The sequence below is a fragment of the Neohortaea acidophila genome (assembly GCF_010093505.1).
Source record: "Neohortaea acidophila strain CBS 113389 unplaced genomic scaffold BDY17scaffold_13, whole genome shotgun sequence".
NCBI lineage: Eukaryota > Fungi > Ascomycota > Dothideomycetes > Mycosphaerellales > Teratosphaeriaceae > Neohortaea > Neohortaea acidophila.
In genome coordinates, this window is record NW_022985522.1 from 107,662 (window position 1) to 135,259 (window position 27,598).

General features: G+C 57.1%; 10 protein-coding genes across 10 annotated transcripts; 8 read left to right on the forward strand and 2 right to left on the reverse strand.

Moving 5' to 3' along the window:
• The first annotated feature begins 864 nt into the window (after window positions 1-864).
• On the forward strand, window positions 865-3,364 carry BDY17DRAFT_305475 (serine endopeptidase). Its single transcript, XM_033734876.1, has 6 exons — window positions 865-1,183; window positions 1,236-1,470; window positions 1,522-2,129; window positions 2,188-2,280; window positions 2,334-2,667; window positions 2,728-3,364. The coding sequence occupies exons 1-6, from the start codon at window positions 952-954 to the stop codon at window positions 3,293-3,295; spliced, it is 2,070 nt and encodes a 689-aa protein (XP_033585168.1). The 5' UTR covers window positions 865-951; the 3' UTR covers window positions 3,296-3,364.
• A 2,002-nt stretch (window positions 3,365-5,366) lies between these two features.
• On the forward strand, window positions 5,367-6,221 carry BDY17DRAFT_313896 (uncharacterized protein; the record flags this gene model as incomplete). Its single annotated transcript, XM_033735769.1, has 1 exon — window positions 5,367-6,221. One exon carries the CDS (start codon window positions 5,367-5,369, stop codon window positions 6,219-6,221), a length of 855 nt encoding a protein of 284 aa, XP_033585169.1.
• A 132-nt stretch (window positions 6,222-6,353) lies between these two features.
• BDY17DRAFT_54988 (DNA repair protein endonuclease SAE2/CtIP C-terminus-domain-containing protein) lies at window positions 6,354-8,274 on the reverse strand. The gene has a single exon (XM_033738493.1). It carries the CDS (start codon window positions 8,235-8,237, stop codon window positions 6,537-6,539), a length of 1,701 nt encoding a protein of 566 aa, XP_033585170.1. The 5' UTR covers window positions 8,238-8,274; the 3' UTR covers window positions 6,354-6,536.
• A 168-nt stretch (window positions 8,275-8,442) lies between these two features.
• Window positions 8,443-10,180, forward strand: BDY17DRAFT_258357 (uncharacterized protein; the record flags this gene model as incomplete). Its single annotated transcript, XM_033731767.1, has 2 exons — window positions 8,443-8,606; window positions 8,665-10,180. The coding sequence occupies 2 exons, from the start codon at window positions 8,443-8,445 to the stop codon at window positions 10,178-10,180; spliced, it is 1,680 nt and encodes a 559-aa protein (XP_033585171.1).
• Window positions 10,181-12,590: 2,410 nt separating this feature from the next.
• Window positions 12,591-14,841, reverse strand: BDY17DRAFT_328137 (putative 1,4-glycogen branching enzyme; the record flags this gene model as incomplete). The annotated part of the gene is made up of 3 exons (XM_033737798.1): window positions 12,591-13,293; window positions 13,346-14,708; window positions 14,763-14,841. The coding sequence occupies 3 exons, from the start codon at window positions 14,839-14,841 to the stop codon at window positions 12,591-12,593; spliced, it is 2,145 nt and encodes a 714-aa protein (XP_033585172.1).
• Window positions 14,842-15,181: 340 nt separating this feature from the next.
• On the forward strand, window positions 15,182-17,467 carry BDY17DRAFT_55088 (P-loop containing nucleoside triphosphate hydrolase protein). Its single transcript, XM_033738495.1, has 3 exons — window positions 15,182-15,456; window positions 15,524-15,744; window positions 15,823-17,467. Exons 1-3 carry the CDS (start codon window positions 15,434-15,436, stop codon window positions 17,310-17,312), a joined length of 1,734 nt encoding a protein of 577 aa, XP_033585173.1. The 5' UTR covers window positions 15,182-15,433; the 3' UTR covers window positions 17,313-17,467.
• Window positions 17,468-17,900: 433 nt separating this feature from the next.
• BDY17DRAFT_328139 (uncharacterized protein) lies at window positions 17,901-21,037 on the forward strand (the record flags this gene model as incomplete). Its single annotated transcript, XM_033737799.1, has 4 exons — window positions 17,901-18,024; window positions 18,075-19,955; window positions 20,007-20,285; window positions 20,343-21,037. 4 exons carry the CDS (start codon window positions 17,901-17,903, stop codon window positions 21,035-21,037), a joined length of 2,979 nt encoding a protein of 992 aa, XP_033585174.1.
• A 150-nt stretch (window positions 21,038-21,187) lies between these two features.
• On the forward strand, window positions 21,188-22,082 carry BDY17DRAFT_55068 (uncharacterized protein). Its single transcript, XM_033738494.1, has 2 exons — window positions 21,188-21,237; window positions 21,306-22,082. The coding sequence occupies exon 2, from the start codon at window positions 21,405-21,407 to the stop codon at window positions 21,969-21,971; it is 567 nt and encodes a 188-aa protein (XP_033585175.1). The 5' UTR covers window positions 21,188-21,237; window positions 21,306-21,404; the 3' UTR covers window positions 21,972-22,082.
• Window positions 22,083-22,719: 637 nt separating this feature from the next.
• Window positions 22,720-24,594, forward strand: BDY17DRAFT_258620 (uncharacterized protein; the record flags this gene model as incomplete). The annotated part of the gene is made up of 2 exons (XM_033731793.1): window positions 22,720-22,821; window positions 22,912-24,594. 2 exons carry the CDS (start codon window positions 22,720-22,722, stop codon window positions 24,592-24,594), a joined length of 1,785 nt encoding a protein of 594 aa, XP_033585176.1.
• Window positions 24,595-26,445: 1,851 nt separating this feature from the next.
• Window positions 26,446-27,252, forward strand: BDY17DRAFT_313903 (uncharacterized protein; the record flags this gene model as incomplete). The annotated part of the gene is made up of 1 exon (XM_033735770.1): window positions 26,446-27,252. One exon carries the CDS (start codon window positions 26,446-26,448, stop codon window positions 27,250-27,252), a length of 807 nt encoding a protein of 268 aa, XP_033585177.1.
• Between the last annotated feature and the right edge of the window lie 346 nt (window positions 27,253-27,598).

Genomic DNA, 27,598 nt, shown 5'->3' on the forward strand with positions numbered 1-27,598 from the left:
TTACAGTACTTTTAGCTATCGCGCTCGCGGCCTTGCACGCACCGAGCTTCACAGTCTGACGCCACATCCCGGGGTATGATCTTCATTCAGTGCAACGTATCGTGGGGGTTAAGCTGGCCGCTCATCGGTATGCAGTCTTGTTATGAACGCCAACGCTCGACAAGGGTGCTGAGGCTTGCGTGCCGGCGAAAGCGGCATCAATCTATCGCCCGAGTCTAGCAGAAATGAGGTCCAGAGTTCCCGGTCGACAAGCCCCTTGGCCTTTGTCCTCACTACCAACCGCGTTTCATGCTGCTGCCACCAGGATACACGCTTTTGCCATGGCTGGTTGGCGAATGCTTCTTCGGTTCGCCGTAAAGAGGCAGGGCTTTAGTCAAGGCGCATCGACGTCCCCGCAACCCCATCGCAACCCCTCGAGTGGACTCTGAACCGATTATGAAATCTCCTTTGCTGAGGAGGTAGGGGCTCGCAAGGCGACGTTGGGCAATCTCGCACGGCCGCGGCTTAATCTCCGAGCCGCCTAGCGCCGCCCTAGCTTCCAGCCGCTTTACGGCTTGCCGACTTCATGTCAACCTCTCGCGCCATGCGATGGAGGCAGGACTTCGCAAGCGATGTGCATGAACCCTTCGCACTACGGCAAGCAAGCCTCCTTGTCCAAATTAGAGCACCAGCGAATCCCAGCACCGACCGTTCACGATGGCCGGGAGGTTGTTCGCACCATGGCCTGGAAAGGGCAGGTCGTACTGTCTGCCTCCCTGAACCTAACCGATACAGTGCACGCCTATCGCCACACCATTTCCCATGCCTGCAGGGCTGGCCTACAGGGCCGACAGGTATAAGATGTAGAGCGGGTAACAGCCTATGCATTCCTCTTTTTCCTTCCAAGACTCTCAAGCTTTTATCATCACACTTTTTCGTTAATACTGCCCCGGTCGTTGGCAACCGGCGAAGATGATCTTCAATACGCTCCTTCTGGCGACCTTCGCCTCCACTACCTTTGCTTCTCCCGTTCTTAACCAAAAACGCGTGGTGCACGAGCAGCGCGAAGGCTTGTCTACGATCAAGGGGGCCAGGATCGAGGAACATGCCGTGATTCCTATCCGCATTGCTCTGAAGCAGACCAACCTCCACCGTGGCTACGATGTCGTCATGGATGTCTCTGACCCCGACTCCCCCAACTACGGTACGAACGGAGTGAATACACACAGCGTAGCAAAAGCCTAATGTGTCCACAGGCAAGCATTGGACCAAGCAGCAGGTGCAGGATTTCTTTGCCCCACCTGCTTCGTCCCTGGAAGCCGTCAAGGCGTGGTTGGTGGAGGCGGGCATCAGCCCCCAGCTGATTGGCGAGTCTGAGGACCGAGCGTGGGTCGGTGCGAACATCCCTGTGTGGCAGGCGGAAGACCTCCTCGGCGCCGAGTACCATGAGCATCACGGCCATGATGACTCTCTGAGGATTGGATGTGACGAGTGAGTTGGTTGGATGTCGTGATCACACCTTCTACGCTAACGCACCTGAAGATACTCCCTGCCCTCTCACATCTCCGACTTGGTCGACTACATCAAGCCGGGCATTGTTTTGTCACCACCTCTGGACAAGCGATCTATCACACGCCGTGACACGACTGCGCAACCATATGCCCAGTACCTTCAGGCCCCTACGACTGGACCTGCGAAGAAGCTTGCCCACTTGCCCGGGCCGAACAGCTCTCCCGCTGCTGCCGGCAGACTGCCACCGGATCTCCGGCTCTGTGGGTTCAACATCACGCCAGCTTGCCAAAGAGCCCTCTATGACATTCCCATGAACACCATCAATACGCCCGCGAACAACTTCGGTATCGCGGAGTTTGGCGGTCAGGCCCCGAGCCAGTCGGATCTGAACAAATTCTACAACAAATTCGCACCCAACGTCCCGCAGAACACCGGCCCCACGGTCTATTCGATCGAGCATGGCCCTGGTCTGGTTCCCCCGATCGACGCTGGCGACGAAGCAGATATTGACTTTGAGATTGCCATTTCGCTCGTTTACCCTCAGGTCACTACGCTCTATTCGGTTGGCAAGTTCAGGACGAGGGGCTACACAGCCGAGCAGCAGAACGACCTTACGTTTGTGACGCCTCTTTTGGATGGTACGTTCCTCGCCAGTGGTGCACTGTTACATGCTCCTCCAATGCTGACCCGTCACAGCCATCGATGGTTCCTTCTGTACCAAAGCGGACCACAAGAACGGCCTCAACTGCGGCACCGTCCCCGTCCCTCGCGTCCTTTCCGTCTCTTATAGTGAGAAAGCCCTCCACGGACCTCGTTGATGCTCTGCTGACTGTAGCCATCAGGCTCGCCCGAACTTTACAACCCCCAAAAGGGCGTTGAGCGAAGCTGCAACGAATTCATGAAGCTGTCTCTCCAGGGCTCGACCATCCTTTTTGCTTCTGGCGATTACGGCGTTTCCCAAGGCCCCACCAACAAATACAATGGCTGCCTCAACCCCGACTACAAGGTCGGCAAGAGCGGCCCGATCTTCATGCCGCCTTTCCCTGCGGACTGCCCGTATGTCCTTGCCGTGGGCGCAACGCAGCTATACGCCAACGAGACCATCAACGACCCCGAGCACGTGATGTACCAGCCGATGTTCAACTACACGAGCGGAGCCATCTTCTCCAGCTCTGGGTAAGTCGATCTCATCCCCCCGATAGCACTGGCGGCATGTTCCTAACTCTTTCCCTGCAGTGGCTTCAGCAATTACTACCCGCGCCCGTCGTGGCAGGACTCTGCCGTGCAGAACTACCTCGACAAATACGTCCCCGACTACGCATACTACACGTACAACGGCCACGACATCTTCTCCAACAAGAGCAACGTCGGCGCCAACGGCGGCCTCTACAACCGCGCCGGCCGCGGCATTCCCGACGTCAGCTCCAACGGCGCCAACTACACCGCCTTCTACAACAGCACCATCTACGACTTCTACGGCACCAGCCTGGCCGCGCCGACGTGGGGCTCCATCATCACGCTCATCAACGAGCAGCTCACCAAGGCGGGCAAGAGCCCCGCCGGCTTCGTCCAGCCGCTGCTCTACAAGAACCCCCAGGCCTTCCACGACATTACGCTCGGCACCAACCCGGGCTGCGGCTCGCAGGGCTTCCCTGCGTCGCCTGGCTGGGATCCAGCCACTGGCTTAGGCACTCCGAACTTCCCGGCTCTGCTGAAGGTGTTTATGAATGCGGCCGGCGAGAGCGGGTGGAATGGTGGTGGGGGTGGATGGAACGGGACTGGCGATTCTTATTCCTCCTCTTGATTGATGGTAGGACGCTCGCTTTCGCAGTTAATGCAGGCATGTACATGTATGTAAAAAAGATATTGGCCTTTCGTCGTCTGCCCTTTTTCGCTTTATTTACTCTAGTGGTGAACTCTTCCCGACGCTTGCTCCTGCCTGATTCGGCGATCCCCAGGACTGCGACGCCCGGTGATTTCATTCCTACCAGCAAAACCCTCCCTCCACCAACCCGACTCTATTCTGAACATTGCTGAGACATGTTTATTATGAGCGACGGGATGTGGAAGACTTGAAGCCGGCCGAAAAAATAGCAAGGTCACCGCTACATCGCCAGTGCGATGAGTACGGGCGCAGCGTACATCTCAACCAAACGAGCACTACTAATGATAGCACATGAAGGCTGTATACGAAGAGCTTGCGCCGTATACGAGCTGCCACAGTAAACCTGGGTTAATTGAAGGAAATAGGCTCTCACCACCAATCGAGGATAGAGACTCCTCTCCTGCCATTTGCCGCGAAGGGGTGCATGAGAGGTGACCATTCGGCCAATTGCAGCATCCTTTTTTAGACGCGCTTGACGGACTGCAACCTCTCGCTGCAGACAACGAGCGCCAAGGCCTTCCCCTCCCTTCCCTTTACCGGCTGCCTCCTTTTTTTTCATCTGGCGGCCTGGCACGTGTTTTTGCGCGACGTCGCATCCGTTGCGATCCGGTGCTTTCGGACGAAGTGTGCACTCCTACTCCCTACCGACGAAACGTGAAAGCCTTCCCACGGACCAAAAGTGTATCATCCTTACGGACGTACGAGAGGGGACTCTACCAGAGATTGCGCTGCCTGCCAAGTACCAGCGAGCACGTGAAACCTTCACCTCGCTTACATCCACTGGAGAGTTTGGAGACAAGCCACGGCATCCTTCCTAGAGCGGAAAGCGAACAAGCTGACACCCCGCGGAAAGCTGTGATTGGCCGCCGGAGCTCGCCCAAGATCGAAACCTTCTCGAGGGGGAAACGCCACTTTTGGCGTACCTGCTGGATGCTGCCACCCGTATTCCGCTTAGAGTTGACCAAAGGGCCGACTCGTGCGTAAGGTATGCCCGAGGGCGTTGGTGTAGCCCCGACGACATGTGACGCTGGATCGAGCGGTGATGACGATGATGATGATGGTGATGCTGAAGGTGGGTGTGACGAAGAAAGCAGACGTCGAGATAGAGCAGCGCTGATCTCCTCGCGCCCAGGTGTCAATCATTGCTGCATCGGTCTGGATGTGTCGCTTCTTTCTTCCCCATGTCGAGGATGGCAGCGCAGATCCGGCAGTGGGCCGGCGAGGCAAGGTACAGGCAAAGGGAAACCACCACGCTAGTACCAGAGCGCCGCGGGGTACGCCATCCACCCTGGTCGCCTCCCTCCGCCGGGCACTCGCTCTAAACCTCTTCCGGGCAAAACGCATGCATTCGAACGTTCTGGCTCGCTTCTAGTCTCGGCGCCTTTCTTTCCTTCCAGAAGGACGCATGAGCGTGGCCCAGGGGCGGTGTCCTGCGAATGGCATCATCGCGCGTGCAACCACGACCCCTGGCGAGCGCTCACATGCTGCGAATGGTCCCGCGGCGCCATTAGGTCCAACCTTATCACCATCCGCTCTTCGCAGGCCACTCGAACCGGCGGGATGCAGGTCCTCGCGAGTGCCCGCGGCGAATGGCAGCGTGCCGTGGTCAGGTCGCCTGCCAAGCGCCAAAGTTACACTCCTCCACCGGGTGCTAATCTGGGGCCTTGCCTAAGCTGATGTTTGGGCCCACCCCTGCTTAGCCTCGAAGTCTCTCAGCCTTATGTCACCGTTTACCTTTTGGCTGATCCGTCCATGACCTGTGCAGGTAGCTTCAGCGAGGGGTCGCGGGGCTGCAGAGCAACGATAAAATACCCACGACTCTCCCCCCTCTGGCGTGCTTGGAAGTAAGTCAGAGCACACCTCGATTCATCACCAGCAATCCTCTCATCCAGCTTTCGCTACCAAGTCAAGTCTTCTCTCTTCGTCATACCATCTCTCTCTTCGCAGCAACATAACCCCATCCACATCCCACACTCACCCCGTGAGTGCCATGTCCACGTTCGTCTCGTCGCCCTACCGGCGCCCGGACTTTGCCGCCAGCACATTCCACGACGAGCCCAGCTGGCGAGGCGATTGCATGCCCCCCATGGCCATGCTCACCCACCAATGGCCCGAGACGCAACCATCCCACCTCAACAGCCTCCAGCACATCGACCTCCGCCTCTTCGCCAGCGAAGAGCAGCAATTCCCGGATCTCAGCTACAGCCAATACGACGCCTACTCAGACCCGGAGACCGTCGGCACGCCTTCCACCTCCAGCTACCTCAACGACATGGACTCCTGCTTCAACCCGCTGCCCATCCCCTCCGACCACCTCCAACTCCCCAACAAATCCCGGCGCACAATGGGCCCCATGGCGAGTCCCCAGAGCTCCCACGGCAGCATAAGCCCCACGCCCAGCCCCACTCCAATGCCAATGCACGCCGCAACTCCCGCACCCAGCACCACCACCATCTACAAAGTCGACTCCCCGGCAGCAGACATGTTCATCTGCCCCTCCGAGACCAGCCAAGACTCCGGCCCCGCCATCACCAAAGCCAGCAAATCGCGGGGCAACAAGCGCGCCCGCATCCCGCACACGGCCGTCGAGCGCCGCTACCGCGAGAACCTCAACGCCCACCTCGACAAGCTGCGGCAGAACGTGCCTGCACTCGCCGCTCCCAGCCGGCACTTGTCTAGTGCGAGCGAGGGCGGCGTCAAGCCGAGCAAGTGCGAGATTCTCAACGGCGCGATCGATCATATTTCCCTGCTTAGTCGGGAGAATGCGGCGTTGCGGAACGAGCTTGTCGCGCTGAGGCAGAAGGTGGGCGAGTTTGACGGGTGGTATCCCGGGGAGATGCGATGAAGTGATTTTTCGTTGCTGATAATCTTTTTGGTGTGTCGTCACTCATGCAACAGGATGGGTAAAAAGGCGGTCACGTGCTTTCGGGTATCTGTCTGTTTTCGAGCGAGCGATGGGATTTAATTTGCTTTAGCGGGATACCCAGAGGGTTACACGAGGATTATTTTACTGTCTTCCAACAAGACTCGGGCTCCATGTCATTAATAGTTGAACCTGTATGGATGACGCTGCCATCACATTAAATGAATCCGTACCTGCACGCTCGACAGTAGCCATGCCGCCCACGTTTCTTCTCTGCCAATCAGCAACACCACCACCCTACTCATCCCTAAACATCCACCTCCCCCCCCGCAACGCTTCAGCCCACCTCTCCTCCACCTGCTTCTGCTCCAACTCCGCCGCCCGCCTCCGATCCTCCTCCTCCTCCTGCGTACTCGGCATATCCGTCCGCCAAAACCCGGGCGGCGTAGCGCGCCTCTCAAAAGCATTCCGATGCTTCCCATGCGCATTCGCGAGCGCAAACGCCCGCGCCTGCACCAGCAGCTCCCGCCGCTTCTCCGGCCCGTACGCCCCCATGATGCTCGCAAACTCCGGGCCGAGGTACTCTTCCAGCACTTGCACGTCGGTTTTGGAGTCGCGCAGGGCGCCGAGCTCGGCGAGGCTGCGGAAGGCGGCGCCGCAGCATTCGGGCCGCATGCAGCCGGGGAGGCAGCGGCGTTGTTCGCGGCCGCGGATGGGGTCTGCGAAGGCGTGGGCTGCGCCTAGGTAGTTGGGGTTGATTTTGAAGTCTTCCAAGCGGAGACGGCTGGGGGAGCGGGAGCGGAGGGGCGGTCCGCTGGCTTTGGGGGAGGGGGGTCGTGGTGTAGCCTTGTGTGGGATTTTGGGTGTAGTGTTCGGTTGACGAACTGGTGGTGTCCTTGCGGTGGCAGACGTGAGTCCTGCCGGTACTGGGGAGGGTTTTGAACGCTGCAGAGGTTTCGTGTTGGTCTTGGCTGGTTGTAATGGCTGTTTCTCGGGTAAAGCATCGTCAAGAAGGACGTCAAGACGTCGGTCGGCGCTGGTCTCTGTCTTGATTTGGGGGGCCTCAAGCACGACCTGGCTCGAATGATCATCGCCATCTTCGGAAAGAATGCCCGTGCGCCGGCTCTCGCGCTTCCGCTTATTCATAGTTCTGGTCCGGTCGTCATCCTTCCGCGGCCCATTCGCAATGTTAGGATCGCGTTGTCGTAAGACTTGTTCACCAGCGAAGTTAGAACCAGTACGGCGAGCAAAGTCACGCCGTGCTATGGCGGTGCCCTCATCGCTGATTGCCGATTTCGTGACCGCTGCGTCGTGATCATCGCAGAGATCCGCCAGGTTGCTTTCGGAAAGAGAGGAGGTGTTGGGCAGTAGTATAGGCGGTCGTGTAGTTTCCTCGGACTGTGCTCGACTTGGTCTCCGCTTGCGAGGCGTTCGCATTTGACCCTTGATCGCATCCAGATCCGAAGTCTCCACGCGAACGGGCTTTCGTTGTTCGCGAACGGGACTCGAGTTGCCTTCCGAGTTTACAAGAATGGGACGGCTGGGTGATGCAGGCTCGAGCTTGATTTTGACCGCTTGTGGCATCTCCGTGGGTGGATTGGGCTTCCTTCGCTTGATAGTTCGCTCAGAGACAATCTCTGGTTCGTCGTCGCTAACAGCTGCAGCATCCTCTGGTTCGAAATCGGCCAGTTCACCCTCGGTAGTCTGACTCGAAGTCACTCCCTTTGCAGACTCATCATTCGGCACCTTCCTCGGACTTGACGTTCTCGCTGGGGAGACGTCCTTCTTGGGAATGTAACCCTTTGACTCCAGGTACTTGGTCCATTCCCGCGCACTTGTTTTGGCGGCCGTGTACTGGTCGTTCGCTTTCTTGATATGAGGCTCGCATTTCGCATGCTCCGCAGACAACGTCTTGTACAGTTTATACAGCTCGTTGTACTTCTGCACCAGACTCTGGTGGACCTCTGCTGGGACAAAGTCTTGCATTTGGTCCGCCATCCTTTGAGAACATCCACATTGTGAATGCAGAGATGTGCATTCGAGGTGGTGTTGATGGAGCGCGCTCGCCAGGTAGACGCGAGGAGCGCGCTAAGCCGAAAGAAGCCCGAGATACATCCGACGCCAAGCCGATGAACAAAGAGTTGAGTCTCGTGGTTGTGATATCATTCCTTTGCCCTTCATCATTTCGAGCATCATCGGCGCAATGGGGAAGAGGTCGCGAGAAGAAGAAGATGAGGCTGCTGCAAAAGAGCGACCGACAAAGTGCACGCGGTCGTCGACCGATGACCTCCTCTCCAAGCTGAGCGATGAGTTAATCCTCCGAGTCCTCGCCTTTCTACCAGTATCGCAGCTGGCGGTTTGTCAGAGGTGAGTTGAAGTGGTGCCTCTCGCGCGAGACCCAGAATATCTGCTAACCGTATGGTAGACTGTCCTCCAAATATCACACGCTCGCGGGAGACAGTCAAATATGGAAGTCGCACTACTACAACCGCTTCGTCCGCCCTCGTGCTAGTCGATTACCCGGCCTGAAAGAGCTCGATGACTCCAGTCACAGTCTTCACTTTGCCTCGAAAGCGTCAAGATGGCTGGATGATGAACATCTCGTGGAGCGCGGACGGAAGACGAATTGGAAGAGACAGTACAAGCTTCGCCACAATTGGACAAAAGGCACATGTGCGGTGAACGAGATTCCAGTCGCCGAGGAGGCTGCTGTCCCCCCGTTGCTCGTGCAGATGCACGATGGGATCATCTATATGGCTGATCAAACGGATGGCCTACGAGCGTGGACGGCACAAGGCGAGCGCAAACTCATTGCACAGCGGGCTTTTGAAAAGGACCATGGACCCCCAACCGCGCTGGCTATTGATACTCAGCAACATCCCGAGCCTACCTCGACCCTACTAGTCGGATTTCAGGACGGAGCATTCGCCATGTACGCGCTGCAGGTCGATGAGGAGAAGTTTGTTCCTCGGTACGGCCACGAGGCATCGTCCAATGGAGTCGTGTCTGCAGTCGCTGTGGCATACCCATACGCTGTCACAATGACGGCAACGCACCTCATGTCTCTCTATCGCTTCTCACGACAGGCGGACAAGGCTGAGACAGAGATGTTGGACCCGCCACGGCTTCTCTACTCGCTAAAATCGCATAACGTCTGGCCACCGCTATCGACGTCTCTACGGAAATCTGAACGAAACATTACGATATCTATTGCCTACGCGCTGCCTACATATCTCTCAGGTTGGACGGTTGGGATACAAGAAGTGAAGCTGGACCTCACTGGAAAGCTACTCGACTCACGCCTCGCATCGGCCATCGATCAGCACTATCGTCCGTTGGCCTTCTCCCTGCCCCCGATGATGCAGCATCTGCCTCTTCCTGTCTCGGGATCATTGGCCACGGCGACCATGATGGAGATGAGGCACATCCATTCGAAGCCGACGTCCTTGTCATACACACACCCTTACCTTCTCGTATCGCACCCCGACAACACGCTGACCCTGTATTTGGTCACATCGAACACCGAATCTCTATGCATTAGCGCAGGAAGTCGGCTATGGGGACACACATCCTCAGTGTCGGGGGCACACGTCGCAGCGCGAGGGAAAGCGGTATCGGTCAGCAGACGTGGCGATGAGCTACGAGTGTGGGAACTGGAAGGCGGGTTTGCATCTACTGCGGCGAGGAAAAGGCTTGCCTCTGGTGAGCTGAGTGTTCAGATCCGGGCCGAAAAGCGCGTGATGCATGAAGCAGCGCAGGCTGGTCTTGACCTGACGAGCGTCGGTTCTGCAGCGCCGGATAAAGCGGATGACGGCACTGAAGATGGCGCCGCCGAGCTCACGTTAACACGAGGCTGGATTGGATTCGATGACGAGCAAGTCGTGGTGCTGAAGGAGCGGAGTGGAGGCCGACAAGCCCTGGTGGTGTACGACTTCACATAGAATACCCGAGGTACATGCAGGTCGAGGAATGTACCTGGCGTCTATCTCGAAGCAGATGCGTCCGCTCTGCACAGCATCATCTCTCCGTCTGCATGGCGCACACGCAAAAGCCAAACGCGCCGGGGCGCCCGAGAGGACGAAGCATCGAACGCCACGTGGAGTCGGTAGAGTTTAAGGCGTACATTAGCGTCCGATGTTAGCTTGGACGCACGAGCCCACAAGGCGACGGGTGGAAGTGAACGAATGCAGAAACACGAGGATGTGCTTCACAGCGGTGTGAAGTGACGAGTGAGCCAGCGTTAACGAGCAAGAAAAGCTAAACAACCTCGTGACTGAATTTGTGATCATTAATCGTCATTTTGCGTCCTCTTTGACCGTTCAATCACGTGTTATCCGTCACTGCTTGACACCAACGGCCTTGATTCTGCGGTGCTAAAGCAAAGGCTTGGCGCAGCGCACGCACACTCCACGAAACTTTCGCCTCCCGTGCGTTTTCTTCCATGTGGGGCATCGTCATCACCAAGCAACGACACATCCTTCACTGACTTTTTGCCTCTGCGAAGAAACCCGCAGAACCTTCACCAAACTCCTCGGGATCTTCTCCGAAACAGCAAACAACTTCCTCTCTCACAAACCTTCACAACACATTGCTTTACTCCAAGCTCCACCTTCCTCCCAAACAGCCACACTTGACAGCTTCCATCAAGGTCGAACATCTCCACAACACTCAAAATGGACTACCAAGCGACCTCCGGCGGCCGTGCCTGCTATAACTGTAAGTCTTCTGCCATCCTTTTCCAGCTCTGAGCTTTGCACTCCTCACTCTGGGCAGCTTGCGACGCTCGAGTGAAGGAATGCTGGGTTTCTGTGCTCTTCTGAGCCAAATGGCCTCGCGAATCCGCAACTAACACATCTCCAGGTGGTGACACCACTCACATCTCCCGTGACTGCCCGACCAAGGGTGCTCCGGTAAGTCGCTCTCACCCCTCACACACAACCACCCCTCTCTCTGACTTTGCACCCAGACCTGCTACAACTGCAACCAAACCGGCCATCTCTCGCGTGATTGCACGGTCCCCAAGGACAAGGTACGTCTTCATTCTAGCCACCGCTCACATACATCTACTGACCCGTCGCAGACCTGCTACAACTGCGGTGGCACCGGCCACTTCTCTCGCGAGTGCACCAACCCCAGCAGCGGCGGCGGCCAGCAGCGCGGCGGTTTCGGCGGCGCCAGCGGCGGAGCTTCCGGCGGACAGGAGTGCTACAAGTGCGGTAACATCGGCCATATTGCACGCAACTGCCCGTCTGGAGGCTACGGCGGCAGCGGCGGCAGCGGCTTCGGCGGCGGTCGTGGTGGCTACGGCGGCGGGTACGGCGGTGGCTATGGCGGCGGCGCCGGCGGTGCTGGTGGTCGCGAGATGACTTGCTACTCCTGCGGTGGCTTCGGTCACATGAGCCGCGACTGCACCCAGGGCCAGAAGTGCTACAACTGTGAGTCTGCCCTTCAGCCAGTCTTCTCTCACCCCTGCTAACCATCTCTCCAGGCGGCGAGATCGGACATCTGTCGCGCGAGTGCCCGGCTGAAGGCGGCGAGCGCGTGTGCTACAAGTGCAAGCAGCCCGGCCACATGCAAGCCGACTGCCCGGCTTGAGCCGGCGCACCCCCTCCGCCATCCCGCATCATCTTCACCAACCCCATGACCGAACATGGCGAGGAATCTTCCACTTACGACTTCGAACAACAACATCACGACCTGGAATCGACGACGGAACCCCGGCTGGGCAGGCCAGCAGCTGAAAGTCAATGATAGGGCAAAGGACAAGGAAAGGCAAGGCGAAAGGAAAAGCGAAAAACGGGATGCTAAGCTAGCTTGATTATGGGGGTGGGGAATGCGATGGGGGAGCATGGTTTATTCAGTGCGTGTGCGTGTGCGTGTGCGAGTGGTTACTGTGGTGTGGTCCGGGGGTTTCAGTCAGTCGAGTCGTCCAGTGTTCTCGGGTCGTCAAGGCAGTAGCATCAACCAAATCATCATCATCGACGGCAGTAGCGGCGGATTGCAAGTGTTTTGCAATCTGCTGCATCTGCTGGGATCTCTTTGTGCTTTAAAACCATGGCCTAGCCTCTACAGCTTTTCAACAAATGGTTTGGTTGGGACGAGCGACTATCACACGAATGTGCTGCTCGCGTTACTACCTTGGTCTGACCTGATACAGCGAAAATCGGCGAACGTGATAGAATTCCAACGACTTCATGTTAACGTGCCTATGTACTTGTCATTTCTCGCATAGTCTGTCGGCCGTTAGGCAGACCTTTTTCCCCCCAGCCAAAAGCCAAAGCAGCGAGCAAGCGAACGCAAAGCAAGGAAGGGCGAGCATGGCCCCCTCAAACATTTCTTCTAAGCAGACCATCAATCATACCCCAAATGCACCGCACTCTTCCACGCCGGATCGAGCGTCTCCTCCTTGGCCAGCACCAGCGCCGAGCGACTCGGCACATACACCTGCAAAAAGTTGCGGCGGTTATTCCACGCGAAATCCGTTGAGAAGAAGCGCTGGCTCCCCTCGTCCGCGACGCGGCCCAGCCCGCCGAAAGCGGCGCTGTCGGTGTTGAGCACGATGCGGTACGTACCTGCGTCTTCGACGCCGACGCGGTAGTCCGGGTAGGAGTTGGTGGGGTGGAAGTTGAAGATCCACAGCAGGCCCGCGCGCTCGAAGACGATGACCTTGTCGCTTTCGTTCTTGAGGGAGATATAGGCTTGCGGGCTGTGCAGCCAGCCGTACTTCTCTTCCGCGTGCTGCATTGCTTTGTCGAAGTCGTTGAGGAAGCGGTAGCGCAGCAGGGAGTCCTCGACGAGGTTGAATTGGCGGCGCGCGTAGTGGAAGCTGTTGTTGTTGCCCTCGCGCGGGAAGTCGAGCCATTCTGGGTGCCCGAATTCGTTGCCTTCGAAATTGAGGTAGGCTTCGCCGCCGAGGGCGTGCGTGATGAGCCGGATCATTTTGTGCAGGGCCATGCCGCGCTCAATGACTGGGGTGAACTCGGAGAGCGTGGACATGTGAGTGTACATTTGCGCGTCGCAGAGCCAGAAGAGGAGGGTCTTGTCGCCGACGAGCCTGGGAGATGCGTTAGTAGAGGTTTGTGTGGAAGGGGGAGGGTGTTGCTTACGCTTGATCGTGGCTCTCGGCGTAGGCGATTGTCTTTTCGCCGTGTCTTCGGTTGGTCAGGGTGAAGCACAGCTCGCCCATGTCCCAATCGGCGTCTGACTTCTCCTTCAGCCACTTGATGTACAAGTCAGGCACGGCCATGGCCAGTCTGTAGTCGAATCCTATTCCGCCTAGACTGAGCCTCACACACAGCGCCGGCATGCCACTAACGTCTTCCGCAATGGTGATAACATTGGGGTAGAGGTTGTGTAGCATCTCATTGGCGAGCATGAGGTAGACAACACCGTCTTCGTCCACACTGGGGCCGAAGTACTCATGGTAGCCGCCAGAGAAGCCGGTGCCGATGCCGTGATGGGTGTACAGCATGGAGGTCACACCGTCAAAGCGGAAACCGTCGAATTGGTACTCCTCCATCCAGAAGCGCAGATTTGACAAGAGGAATCGGAGGACTTCGTGGCTGCCGTAGTTGAACAGACGGGAATCCCAGAGCTCGTGTCGGCCCTTCTGACCCTCGTGGAAGTAGAGGTGATCGCTGTTGTCGAACATGTTCAGGCCGTCGAGCACATTCTTGCTTGCGTGAGAATGGACAACATCAAGCAGGACAGTAATGCCCATGCCGTGTGCGGTGTCGATGAGCTCCTTGAGATCGTCGGGGAAGCCGTAGCGGGAGGATGCGGCGAAGAAGGAGTTGATCTGGTAGCCAAAGGAAGCGTAGTAGGCGTGCTCCATAATGGCCATGAGCTGGATGGTGTTGTAACCCAAATCGCGGATGCGCGGGAGTGTGTTTTGCGTGAACTCTTTGTATGTAGCCACCTTGGGCTCCGGGCTGGAGATACCAACGTGTGCTTCATAGATGCGTGCAGAGGCGGGCTTGGGAGGACGCGGATGCTTGAACTGATATTTGTGCGGCGGGTTCCAGAATCGTGCATCGTAGACGGGAGAGACGGAGAGGTCTTGGGTGACTCGTGTGATCCACGCGGGGATTCTCTCTTGCCTCTGGTGGTCGTTCGGCACCACCAGGCTGATCTTGATCTTGCTGTCGTGCTCGATGGCGGGTCTGCCGTCTTTTGGCGGGAGGGTGAGCTCCCAGACACCGTATGGGTTGCGCTTCATCTCATGACTGTCACGGTTCCAGCCGTTGAAGTCGCCAATCAGATATGCACGAAGGGCAAAGGGAGCCCATTCGCGATATGTGATGGTGTGGTCGGGGGCTACGGTGAAGCCAAAGCGTTCGTAGCCGCGCGAGAATTGCTCGAGGCTGCCTTCGCTGGCGTTGATGCGTTTGATCCATTCTTGGGCTTTGGAGAAGCGACGTTTGAGGGTATCGGTGAAGGGCTCGAGGTAGGGGTCCATTTTGACGACGCCTGTCGTTCTGTTAGTGTCTGTGGAGAGGGAGTTGTAGGGATGGTTGTATCTACCTGTGCCATCGTGAGCGATCTGGTTGCTTCCAACCGAGCCATTGACGGAGTTTTGCGAGGTCTCGTTGAGGGCGTCCATGATTGGAGTGGAGCGAAAGGAGTGGACGGGGTGGTGTGGAGAAGGAGAGAAGAGAGGAGGAGTAGTGATGAGAAAGACAGCCTTATAACAATCCCGACGTCGAGTTGATCCTTATTCGTATTCCCTGCATTGAGGCCGTTCGGGGCAATTTCTTCCCACCAATTTCCCAAAGCTCTCCCCAGACGTCACTATTGTCCCGCCATCGCCCCTCAACCGTTGGCGGCGTTGGCCCCAGGCGGCATCTTATCTAATCGCCCATCTGCCCCAGGGTCTCGCGAGCTTGGGCCACGCGGGGCACGTGTGTATCAGTCAGCGGTGAGGGGACGACGTGCTTCTCTCCGCTCTACACACCCTACTCCTTCTCTACTTGTCCCTATCATTCTTCCACGTTGCATCCTTCTTGGATACGGCATGCAGCACGCCATGTCTATCGTCGCCCCCATCTCCGCGTCTCCATTGGCGCGCTTCTACTATCTCGAGATCTCCTCCAACCTCCACACCATCCGCAGACACCTATCCACCTCCTCTCGATCCTCGTCCTCTGGCACATATCAACGGTCCGATTTCACCAACCAGCCATACACCGGCTACTATGAACCCGGTGGCCCTACTGAAGTACACTTCCCCGCCTTCCTCTACACTGCATCACGCTTATACCCAGCTCTGCGTAGGGCCCTCTCAGAGATGCCTATACGCCCCCTCGCATCACCCCCTCCCTCCTCAAGCAACACCTCGATGCCTTTGTCGTTGGCCAAGACCGCGCCAAGCGAACCCTTGCCACCGCCGTCTACAACCACTACCAGCGTATTCAAGAGCTGCAACGCCGAGATCAGGAGGAAGAGGAGCTATTGGCGCAGGAGGAGAGACGGCGAATCGCCATTCATCCCAGACATCCCGTAGAAGGTGAGATAGATGATCATGCCAAAGAGCATTGGTGGCTTGGCATTCATGTGCCCGCGCTGACAAGTACTCGCTGCGAAGATGAATACCCCGGCCAACCGCAAACAACCACTTTGAGAGGAGACGGATGGAACGCTGGTGATCAACAATCCCATCAGCAACAACCTCCCCCTCGTCCCTCCCGTGCGGCGCAACAACCGCCGCCTCCTCTTTACGACCCCACTCCCCTTACTCTATCCAAATCTAACATCCTCCTACTCGGCCCCAGTGGTGTGGGAAAGACACTAATGGCGCAAACTCTCGCTCGTGTTCTGGAAGTCCCCTTTAGCATGTCCGACTGCACTCCCTTCACACAAGCTGGTTACATTGGCGAAGATGCCGAAGTATGCGTGCAGCGACTGCTCGCAGCCGCCAACTACGATGTTGCTCGGGCGGAGCGTGGAATCATCTGCTTGGACGAGATTGACAAGATCGCTGCTGCGTCGAAAAGCGCAGGCGGATACGTCGGAAGAGACGTGGGTGGTGAGGGCGTGCAGCAAGCATTGTTGAAACTCGTGGAAGGTACCACAGTTCAAGTACAAGCAAAACCAGAAAGAGGAAGTGGAGGCGGAGGAGGACGATCACCATCACAGCAGGGCTATCCTCCTTCTCCCACCAACAGCCCCCTATCGTCGGGTAACATGGGCCACCCGAGTGGTCAGCAGTCCTCTCCTTCCGCCGGCGCACCCGGGCAAAAGGGCGAGGTGTACAACGTCAAGACGGACAACATATTATTCATCTGTGCCGGCGCTTTCAACGGCTTGCATAAAGTCATCTTGGACCGAATCAGCAAAGGCAGCATTGGATTTGGCGCAACAGTACGCGCCATTCCAGGAACCCCGTCCTCTCCCACTAGCAGCTCAGGAATGCACGAAACCCTCATCGAAGGCGAAGACGACTTGTTTGAAATGCACCTACCCTTCTACACGCCCCCGGAGTCCGCCTCTACCACCAGCGGCCAGAAAGAAAAGAAGAAACACAACACCCTCGACCTGGTGCAACCCCAAGACCTCCAGAAATACGGCCTCATCCCCGAACTCGTCGGCCGCCTCCCCATCTCCTGCGCCCTCTCCTCCCTCTCCATCCCGGCACTCGTCCAAGTCCTCACCGAACCCCGCAACTCCCTGCTCAAACAATACGAGCATCTCTTCCACCTCTCCTCCATCGAGCTACGCTTCACCTCCGCCGCCCTCTGGGCCGTCGCCGAGCGCGCAAGCAAAATGGGCACCGGCGCGCGCGGCCTGCGCACGGTAATGGAGGGTTTGCTGGCGGACAGCATGTTCGAGTGTCCCGGCAGTGGAGTGCGGCATGTTCTCGTCAACGAGGAGGTTGCGAAGCGGAAAGGTGGAGCTGTGTGGTTCTACAAGGGCCAGGGTGGGCAAATGCGCGGCATGATTGAGGAGGAAGAGGTTGCGTGGGAGGAGAAGAAGAGGCTTGAGAGGGGTGATGGTGCTGGGGAGGAGAAGGCGGGGTTGATCCCTTCGAGGACTTTTGAGGAGTATCGCGAGAAGGTTGGCGCGGCGGGCTTTTAGGGATCGCCGCTGTTGCCGATGACGCCGCCGCGAATCAAGAAGTTTTGTTTGCCGGTGGAGGAGGACAGGGATGGAGGCGGGTATTTCTGACTGAGAGAGTCTGGGTTTCCCGCCCGTGCCTCCGCCGGATGGAGAAGAATCGCCGAATGCGTTTCGCTTCACTTGGAAAGTGAGTGAAAGATTTGATGAGTGAACGAATGCACGATACTTTGGCAGTGAGCGGTAGCACGCTCTGTTGGGCTGAGTGAGCCGATTGCAACTGAACTGAAGTGAGCGGATGGAAGTGAAAGTGAGGCAAAGTAGTGAGTTCAGTTCAGTTCATTCCTTCACATGCTCTCACATGCTCACGTGCCTGACCACTCTAGGCTGAACTCTATCTGCAGGGCCGTGTATATATACCCCTTCCTTTGCTCACACACTCTTCTACAATCCACCAACCTCTCGTCCTTCTTCTTCTTCTTCTTCTTCTTCTTCTTCCTCCCTCACCGCAGTCCACCGCTCTTCCCTTGTCTTCTATCTTCCGCAACGCAACGCAACGCACCGTTTCCATTCCGCAGTTCGCTCAGCAGCGACAGCTATCGCATCGCCATGTCGACTCCTGACCCGCTCGCTCAAGGCGGTCACTCCGACGCCATGGACATCGACCAGCCCAAGAAGCGCGATGCCGACAGTCTCTTCGTTCATGAGGATGAAGAAGACGAAGCTGGACACAGTAAGTTCAACGCACTGGAGTTACCGCAGCATAGCTAACGGTGATGACAGACTCCAAGCGCCAGAAGCAGAATTTCGACAGCGCCTATGCCTCTCAATCTCAGGGCGGAACTCCTGAGCAGAACCATGACAGCGCTCCTCAATCTCCACCCAAGACCCCATCTCGCAAGCACAAGTCTACAATCATCATCGTCGATGGAAAGGTCCCAGGCTTGAAGCAGTGGCTAGGCGACCGGCGTCCATGCCTTGCTGTGTACCATCCATCCTTCAAGCAGTCTGAGAAAGAAGCCACCCAGGCGTGCAACCGTTTCATCGACCAACATGCCTTTCTCAAGGACAAAGGCTACTGCAACGCCGAGGTCGACCACATCGTTCACTCCAGGCTTCCCAAGTTTCGCTTCCCAGCCTCCAGCTATCCGGTCCCTAAGCCTGTCGTACTCTTAGGCGCTGCAGGTGCCGGCAAGTCCTCTGGCTTGAATTGCTACTTGGACAAGACCGCCGTAGCCGTCGAGAGCGATTCTGGCGCCCGCGGGACGAAGACTGTTCATGAGTACTCTACGGCTTGCCATGATCAAAATTCGAAATATCGCGTGGTTGCCCGTTACGCCCCGCTTAAGCAAGTCCAGCTCGAAGTAGAGAAGCATTGCAGTGCTGTCGTCAATTGGAGGCAGCGCGAGAAAGGCCAGTTCGATGCAGAGGAGGAGGATGACATGAAGAAGCAGCACGACACCGCGATGGACTTCTTCAACACCTTGCTCGGCGACCGCGAGGATTTCGATGTCGACCTCGAGGATACTGATTACTTCGAAGACAACAGTGGCGAGGATGTGCCTGACCTCGCTGACGAGCTATGCGGGTATATCCTTGAGCTCCTCGAGAGCAAAGGTGTTGTCGGAAACGACATGACCCAAAGCCTGGAGGCGGAAGACGAGGAGGAGCTGAACAGAATCTTCACGGCACTTTCAGGGCCTGCGGGGATGAACGACATCTCGCGTGGGAAAGTCTCTACCTGGCCACTCATCTCCAAGATCGAGATACACCTGTCAAACAACGTCCTCGATGACGGTGTGAAGATCGCGGACGCTCCTGGAGTTACCGACACGAATCACACCGTTGTGCAGAAGACGAAGGACTACCTGAAGGAAGCTGGTACGATCTTCGTCTTCACCACGCCCACCCGTGTCAAGAACAATCCCGACCTCGACAAGAACCTGACTGAGTGCATTCACCTGGGCAAGATGCAGAGCACTTATCTTATCGTGACCAACATCGACGGCAAGACATCGTTCAAGCAGACCGATCTCGCAAACCTACGCGCCGAGGACAGAGCCCAATATCAGGACGCCGAAGACCGCCTGCACAATCTGAAGCACGAGCATATTCGCCTGATGGAGGCGAAGAAGTCGGAATCTGATTTCGATGAATACAAAGCCCTCGAAGCCCGTGGAGACGAGGTCGCACTCGAAATCAAGCAGGCGGAGATGAAGATTCAGCAAGTGGCAGTCGAGATACGCAACAGGAGCATCGAGCTTATGGTGAAAAACAAATTCCGAGAACTGGAAGGATCAAAGAATGCGCCAGACCTCAAGGTCATCTTCACTTCGAACTCCGAGTATCAGAAGCATCTCACTGGATACGACGAGAACAGTCTCCCAATTCTGGACCGTGAGGCCACCGGCATCCCCAAAGTCCAGGATGTGCTCTACCGTGTGCCGGCCATTGGGAAAACTCACACACTTGGCCGCTTCATCGATGTTCACCTTCCTGGCGTCTTCAACGGCATCATCGGGACGTTGACGAAGTCGAGCCTGGAGAGGAAGTCGGAGGTCGCTACGTTGATCAGGAATCACTTCGACGAAGTGGAGGCGATTGTCGGGCGGATCTTGGCTGAGCTGAACTCGAGCTACCAGGATCATATCAGGGGAGCTTTCCGTGAGTTGACTGAATGATTGGGCGGTGGACTGGATGCTAACCAAACTACAGTTGCGAACCACGCGAAGTGGGTGGCCGCCATTCAAGCGAAGCTTGAGGGATGGAGCACGTACAAAGCCGCGACCTTTACTGCGTTTTGCAGGCGCAAGGGGGTATGGAAAGCTTTGAAGGATGAACCCTTCAGCAACTGGAACTACGAGATTCAGGAAGTCTACCGAGCAAAGCTGAACGGCGGTTTCAATCTGGTGGATGCGGACCTCGACGCGACCGAATCTGGGCTCATCAACTCCATCAACACCCTGTTCCAGGACCTCGAGAGGAAGCTGGAAGGTATGTGACTGCCTGTTCTTGCCATGTTCTGCGTACGTGCTAACCAAGCAAACATAGCCTGCGAGGGTCTTCAGGGTGTCAACCCCAAGCCTCTGTTTAGGCAATTCCGTGTAATCAGGGATGGCCTAATCGACGATGTGACCGAGCACTTCCAGATACTGTTGAAAGACAAGGCCAGGGAGATTCGCAACTCCGCCACGCTTCGCTCCGAATACACTTGCATCACCGACATCATGGACTCCACCTACACGAAATGCGCGGAGCTGAAGGCGGCAGATGTCCCTCCTGCGGATCCAATGCCATCGAAGAGTGCTTCGAAGACTGCTCCAGCGCCTGCGAAGACTGCTCCAACGCCGCTGAAGAGCACTGGGAAGACCGGAACGGCCAAGCCGAAGAAGAAGAAGGGTGGAGTGCACGCCGTTCGGGTGGAGGAGCTACGCAAGAAGCTCGTCGGCGATGGAGGCGTCACTGGAGTCTACGATACGCTCGGCAAGGAACTCCGCACCTGCTTTACAGCCCTGATCAAGAACTACGAAGAGAAGTTGAAGGACGACCTCGCGTCTGCGTCCGAGAAGGTGCTGGAGGACTTCGACTTGCGCTATCAGACCGCGGCTCCGACGACTGAGGAGGATGCAGAGGCTGTGGAGATGCTGAAGAACGAGGCTCAGATTGCGCTCGAGAGCATCGAGAGAGCCAAAGCGCTTTATGAGGAGGCTATGGCATACGAGACTGAGAATGCTGCTTCGGCATGATTGCAGCAGGATGAGACTCGCGTGAACTACCGAGAATTGGAGGAAGGGATAGGGACGGAGCGGCATCTACGCGATCTCAGCATCGACGGCGGCATGGCGAGCAGGCTTCTGGAGTCTTTCTAATAGCCCAGAGCAGTACCAGGTAACGTGACCAAGGTGGTCCAATGAATCCCTCTCTGATTGTCATGCACTCATTAAAGGTGGGTACACCTGACCATACACTCCCATTCTCTGCTCCGAATACCGCTCTGATTGTGTGAACTCGCAGTGCATTCCGAGCTCACGCGAGGGCCATGAGTCGCTCCTTCCTCGCAAGGCAATGTGACGTTGGTGCAATCAAACTCATGCATCATCGTGAGGTCGTACAATGAGTTTTTTCACTTCAAAACAGCACCATAAGCTCTCTTCCCCTCACAATCTCTTCCCTCCAACACCACTCTCTCCACCGCTCGCACCACACGGTGCAAAACATTTGCTCACGCACAGAAGACACAGATCCAATCCAATCCTCCTCACATCGAACAACACACACCCTGAAACCACAAGCAAAGCAAGCCAGCAAAGCGCAAACGACGCCAAAGCAGCGCCGACCAAGACAAGAAAGCGAGAAGAAGAAGAAATACAACGCACACACACACCTACCTCAAGCACCATGTGTGTCGAAACCACCGAAGTGTACAGCGGCTGCGGTTGCAGGAATGTGCTGCCCCTGTACCGCTGCCGCACCGCCAACCTCTACCCGGCGTTGACGTGCCAGCGGCCCAGCACGCCCAAGATCCGGTACTGCGAGCGCGGCAACAGCATCTGCGACGACTGCTTGAAGGAGTTGGATTTGAGCGCGGGCAAGCTTTCGATCAAGATGCTGGCGGACGAGTTGCGTTTGGTGGAAGAGGCGGAGCGGCTGGAGCGCGAGCAGGAGGCCGCCGCGTCGTAGGACGGCGTGGGCGATCTCAGCAAGCGCGACCCTCGCACTGGGCGCCGTGGCGCGTTCTCTACCACGCAGAAGCCTGATTTCCCGCTTCTGCTCGGATCGATGGACAGGAACAAGAGGAGGAAGTGCGTCATGGAGTGAAGGGGAGTGCTATCACGGGCGTCAACATGGGTTTGTTGGGAGGAGCATGACCTTAACTATCAGGGGGGACTGAATACGGAGGCATGCGATGGCGGATCAATCACATCAATGTGATGTTTTCAGGGGGAGACATGGGGCGGCGTTTGATACGAGGAGGCTGTTGGACAGAAGTCGAAGTAGTCATCCGCCAAAAAATCATTCGCATTCCCATGACTTAATTTATCGTCTGTCACTCGTTCTCAAGTTTCAACATCGACATCTGAAGCGCATATCGGACTTGTCATCTTCCTATCCCCCTTTCCTTCACGCACTCTTGTCGTGAAGACACGATACCTCCAGCTCGCGCTTTCGTGGCTTCTCTCACCCCGACTTCCAGCGATCATCCCTCCAATCTCGATCACTTCCTGGTCTCCCAAACCTAGTAAGTCCACGAAGAACGAGCGCCGAATCCACCAGCACCTGTCCGAGCTTCGCGATCGGGGGGGAGGAGAAAGAGACGTGTGGATCTGCGCATCCTTCAGGCCTAGTCTGTGTGATCTAACGGTGAAGTTCCGGCTTCTGCAGAGCAGTTGCAGGAACCGTCAAATCTGGTCTGGAAGAGGCAGGCACGATGCCTGGCCTGATTGTGGAGGCAGAGAATGCGAAGGGGAGGAAGTTGACGAAGAATGAGAAGCGCCGATTGAACAAGAAGGAAGCAAAGAAAGCTGTGAGTGTCGACCTCACCCATGGTAATGGTGGCAGCACTAACCCTGCGCAGACCGAAACCACACCAGCACCCATCGCAGCATCACTCCCAAACGAGACACCCGACCCGCAAGAAGCCGACGCAAATCACCCTCTCCAGCCCGTCGAGCCTACCAAAGATGACCCCGTCCAAGACGTGCCCGACGTGGTCGACTTCGATGGCCCGTTAGACGACCCGCTCTACTCACAATTCGCCGATGTCTTTGCCAAGTTCCGCGAGGAGAGCAAAGAAGATCCCGCTTCGGAGGAGTCGGGCAAGCCGACAGTCTTTTACGACGACGACGACAACATTCAGGGAGAAGAAGAGGAAGAGGAGACGCAGAAGCGATTGTCGAAGAAGGCGCGCAAAGCTGCCGGCAAGCTCTCGATTGCGGAACTCAAGGCTATTGTGAAGAGGCCGGATATTGTGGATTGGACGGACATTTCTGCTTCTGACCCGAAACTGCTCGTCAACATCAAGTGTGCCAGAAATGTGGTTCCAGTGCCGACGCACTGGAGCTTGAAGCGGGAATACCTGAGCTCCAAACGCGGAATCGAAAAGGCAGGCTTCGCCTTGCCCAAGTTCATCGCCGAAACGGGCATCAGCGAGATGCGCGATGCGGTCCTGGAGAAGCAAGCCGATGCGAGTCTGAAGCAGAGGCAGAGGGAGCGCGTGCAGCCAAAGATGGGTAAGCTGGACATTGACTACACAAAGCTGTACGAAGCCTTCTTCCGGCGGCAGACGAAGCCGGAGCTTACGGGATATGGAGAGGTGTACTACGAAGGCAAAGAGAGTGAGACGAAGCCTCGAAGCCAGCGGCCTGGAAATCTATCGGACGAGCTGAGGGAAGCGCTGAACATGCCCCCGGGCGCACCTCCGCCCTGGTTGATTAACATGCAGAAAACCGGACCGCCGCCAAGCTACCCTGCAATCAAGATTCCCGGCTTGAACGCTCCTCCGCCCCCTGGTGCTAGCTGGGGCTTCCACCCGGGCGGGTTTGGAAAGCCGCCGACGGATGAGGAGGGCAAACCACTCTGGGGAGGCGACATCTTTGGAAACGGCGAGGAGAAGGCAGAGGATGCGAAGAAGAAAGATGACGATGAAGCGGTGTACGTGGAGCCTGAAGTCGCCGACAAGAGTCTATGGGGTGAACTGCAGCCGTTTGTGGAAGAGGAAGAGGTGGAGGAGGATGAGGATGAAGACGAGGAGGGAGACGAGAAAGAGGAAGACGACGACGCGGCGACGACTGGACTACAGACACCCTTTGGTGGCATGGAAACTCCCGGCGGCATTCAAAGCACAGTTCCCACCGACTTCGGAACGCATAGCATGGCGGAAGAGTTCAATCTGCGCAAGGCTAGAAGAGGCACGGAAACGGAGGAGTCGCATCATCCCCGCGCCGCGGGACAGGTACTCAAAGAACGCAATATTCGCGCCGAAGGCTTCTTTGGAGGTGAGCGCGCATACGATCTCAACCAAGCTCGCCCCAACAGCAACTATGCCATTCTGGGCGAGAGGGATGAGCGAGGGAGAAAGAGGAAGGCGGGCGAGGTGGAGGTGTCGCTTGATGCTGATGCGCTGGAGAGGGATGACAAGCTGTCGAAAGATGAGTTGCGCAGGCAGTACGAGTTGCAGCGGAGCCAAGAGGGTGTGGGTGGGTGGAAGGGAGTTGTGGATCAGGAAGATTTGAGTCAGATGATTGCGGAGGAGGGTGCGAAGAGGCAGAAGCGGGATGCGGAGAGGGAGAAGCGGAGGCGGTGAGGAGGGAAGGAAGGAAGAGTGATTGTTCTATGGAAACGGACGGACTGGTCAAGGAGGAGTTTACGGATTGTGCGATCAAGCGTATTCGATCGAAGTGAACCACGAGGTCGGCATGCAACTGGAGTTCGAAGAGGATGCATAGCGTGGGATATCGACACGGAGGATCATAGTCGTCCTGCCAGGGCTGTATTCAAGACTTTGCAATGAATATGGAGTGGTCACAAGGGTTGTGGGTGCACGAGTACAGCAACCGTGGCAAAAGGAGATGGTGAAGTGAGGTTGCCTGATGGCACGTGAAAGCCGGGGTCCAAAGCTTGGTCCAGCGCCAAGCAAAAAGTCTCCCGTTTCGGCTGGAACTTCACGTCAACTTCAGAACTTCTTCCTCCGTCAACTTCTCGAGCGCGAACCGACTTCTTTCCACGATTTCATGACTTGCCTTCGCTACTACCTGTGAAGTGCACTTCCTGCCTCGCACAATCTTATTTGTGCTGCTGTTGGGGAAGTCGCGAGTGCTTCGCTAGACTTGGAGATGGACCGTGATCGTGATCGAGACAGAAGGTACGTTTGACTGGCATTCTGTCAACCTTTGGTTGTTGTCAACGGATCACATCCATATATCACTATGAGCCGCCGAAAGCCGAGACCGTCCTCGCTGGAAGAGGGCGAGATTGAGGACTCAAGCGCGAAAGGACTTTGAATTGGACGCAGAATGCAGCATTAACACTTCACTCAAACAGATTACCTCTCGACTTTCCTCCTGAAGATCAGTACGGTACAGGCCGTGGTCAGTCCTATCGGCCTGGTGGCGCACGCGAACGCACCCCTCCTCCACGATCAGACAGCTATCGCGCGCGATCCCCTCCCCGACGCGACTTTGGCGGCGGCGACTCATACCGCGGTGCAAGGCCGAGAAGCCGCAGTCCTCTTCCCAGGCGAGATGATTTCCGCAGACGGAGTCCTTCTCCACGCTTTCGCGATCGGGATGTGAGAGGTGGTGGAGACAGTTACAGAGCCCGTCCGCGATCTCCGCTGCGAAGAGAAGATCTTCCAAGAGATGACCTATTCAGGAAAGAGCCGGTTCGAGATGGCAGGGAATACGGTGATGACAGGAACTATCGTGACGATCGGGCCGGAGGCTATGCTGGTGCGCGCTCGCCGCCTCGCCAACGAGACCGTAGCCCGGGCCCGTTGAAGCGAGGCCGTGAGCCGTCGCCGTATGGCAATAGGGATCAGAGGTCACCGCCGCCTGTCAAACGTGAGAGGCTCGACTCGCCGCCGAGAGGGAGATACAATGACTATCCACCTTCGGGGCCGTCGAGTCCTCCACGCCGCCGCTTCTCGCCTGATTCGAGGGAGAGAAGACCCTCGCCAGGCCGTGACTATCCTCCACGCTCTAGGACGCCGCCGAGAAACGACAGGGCCGATCCACGGGATGCAGATGAGTGGAGACGCCCGCGGTCTCCCTCTGCGCAGCGATTCTCCAGACAACAGGACTTTTACGCTGCCCAGGAAAATGGTGATCGGTCAGGAGGCACATCCCGCCGATCCTCGCCGCCCGTACATCCGAGCAGACTGCAACACGTCGATGACAGAACTGCTCGACCGGCTGCCCGCGACCAATACGACAATCGTGAACCCTACCGCCCTCGCTCCCCCGAACCAAGGCGAAATGCTCCACAGGCTGGCGACTACCCCGAATCCCTTGATTACGCATCCACAGACGATCGCAGAGTGCCTTATCGTGCAGACGATCAGCCACCTTCTCGACCTCCACCAACTGGCCCAGCGGGCTACCGCGTGCCCTCTACACCCACCGTCCCACCTACTGGTCCATCGGCTTCAAACGTCTCCATGTCTGCCCATTCTAGGACCCCGGCTGCTCCGCCGTCTGGACCACGCGCCGCAGCAACGCCCTCGCGTGGAGACTTTGGCGCTAACCGAGGCCGAGGTGGAGGCAGAGGCGATTTTGGTGGCAGAGGCGACTTTGGTGGCAGAGGTGACTTTGGCGGCCGAGGTGGGTTTAACAGCCCTTCAATCCGTGGTGGCAGAGGCGGCGCCCCTCCTTCTGGTCCCGGCTACGGTCGGGGCGGCAGCTACGCACTACCCAGCAGAAGCGAAAGCTACGACCGGGAATCAGAATACGGCACCCCTCCCACTGGTCCAAGCAACGCCGGCGCTCCCCCAGCTGCACCCCGTCACTCCTTCTCCCAAGCTCCTCCCGCTCCCTTCCGCCAGAGCAGCAATTCCTCAGCAAACACCTATCCCCACACCCAACGCTTCGGCCCCAACGGCCAATCCATCCCAGACACCGTCTCAAGCAACGGCACGCCCACCGGTCCGCGCGCCTCCTCCTTCCGCCAACCCCACGTTCCAGGTCCGCACCCCGCCCTCCTCGACCTCCCCAAACCCATCGAAGGCGGCCTCAAAGCCGAGCCCATCGTCGACCGCACCAAACTCACGAAACTGGAAGAAGATGCCGAGAGGCTGCGCCGCATCATCCACGAGAAGGAGGCGAAGAAGCGCAAGGTTGTGCGCGAGTGGGATCGCTTGAGCCGCGAAACGGAGCTGGCGGGAATAAGGTCCCAGGCGGCGGAGGAGGCTTTGCGCAAGGGGAGTGGGGATGTGGTTTTTGCTGATGGGGCGGGCGCGGCGTTTTAGTGAGATGCTGCGCTTTGCTTTCGTTTGCGGAGGTGGTGCTGGTGGATGAGATGGGATCAGGCGAGGAGTGGTGGAGGAGGAAGGTGGGGATTTCACGATCTTTCGGCTCTTGATAATGAGTAGCACGTACGTACCTATGAAGCATATCTTCCAAGTCCTTGCTTTCCCGCATCTTCGGAAGGGCTATGGAGAGCGACTGAATGATTCAGGAATGCCCATCTGCCTGTCCTCCTCTCGCTCATACTGGAAGACTCCTAACCTGACTTCTGCTTTCTCGTTCCTTGTCTAATTCTTGCCTTTGCTTTCAGCCAGACAAAGTAAATGTCTTTCAGTCTGGCTTGACAAA

Excerpts from the sequence above, each read along its gene's own strand:
- BDY17DRAFT_305475 (XM_033734876.1), top strand. The coding sequence starts at position 952 with ATGATCTTCAATACGCTCCTTCTGGCGACCTTCGCCTCCACTACCTTT. Across the intron at positions 2,130-2,187 it reads TGTGACGCCTCTTTTGGATG|CCATCGATGGTTCCTTCTGT; the intron begins GTACGTTCCTCG and ends GACCCGTCACAG. Across the intron at positions 2,281-2,333 it reads CGTCCTTTCCGTCTCTTATA|GCTCGCCCGAACTTTACAAC; the intron begins GTGAGAAAGCCC and ends TGTAGCCATCAG.
- BDY17DRAFT_55068 (XM_033738494.1), top strand. The coding sequence starts at position 21,405 with ATGAGTTTTTTCACTTCAAAACAGCACCATAAGCTCTCTTCCCCTCAC.
- BDY17DRAFT_55088 (XM_033738495.1), top strand. The coding sequence starts at position 15,434 with ATGAACCCGGTGGCCCTACTGAA. Across the intron at positions 15,457-15,523 it reads AACCCGGTGGCCCTACTGAA|AGATGCCTATACGCCCCCTC; the intron begins GTACACTTCCCC and ends GGGCCCTCTCAG. Across the intron at positions 15,745-15,822 it reads TCCCAGACATCCCGTAGAAG|ATGAATACCCCGGCCAACCG; the intron begins GTGAGATAGATG and ends CTCGCTGCGAAG.
- BDY17DRAFT_54988 (XM_033738493.1), bottom strand. The coding sequence starts at position 8,237 with ATGGCGGACCAAATGCAAGACTTTGTCCCAGCAGAGGTCCACCAGAGT.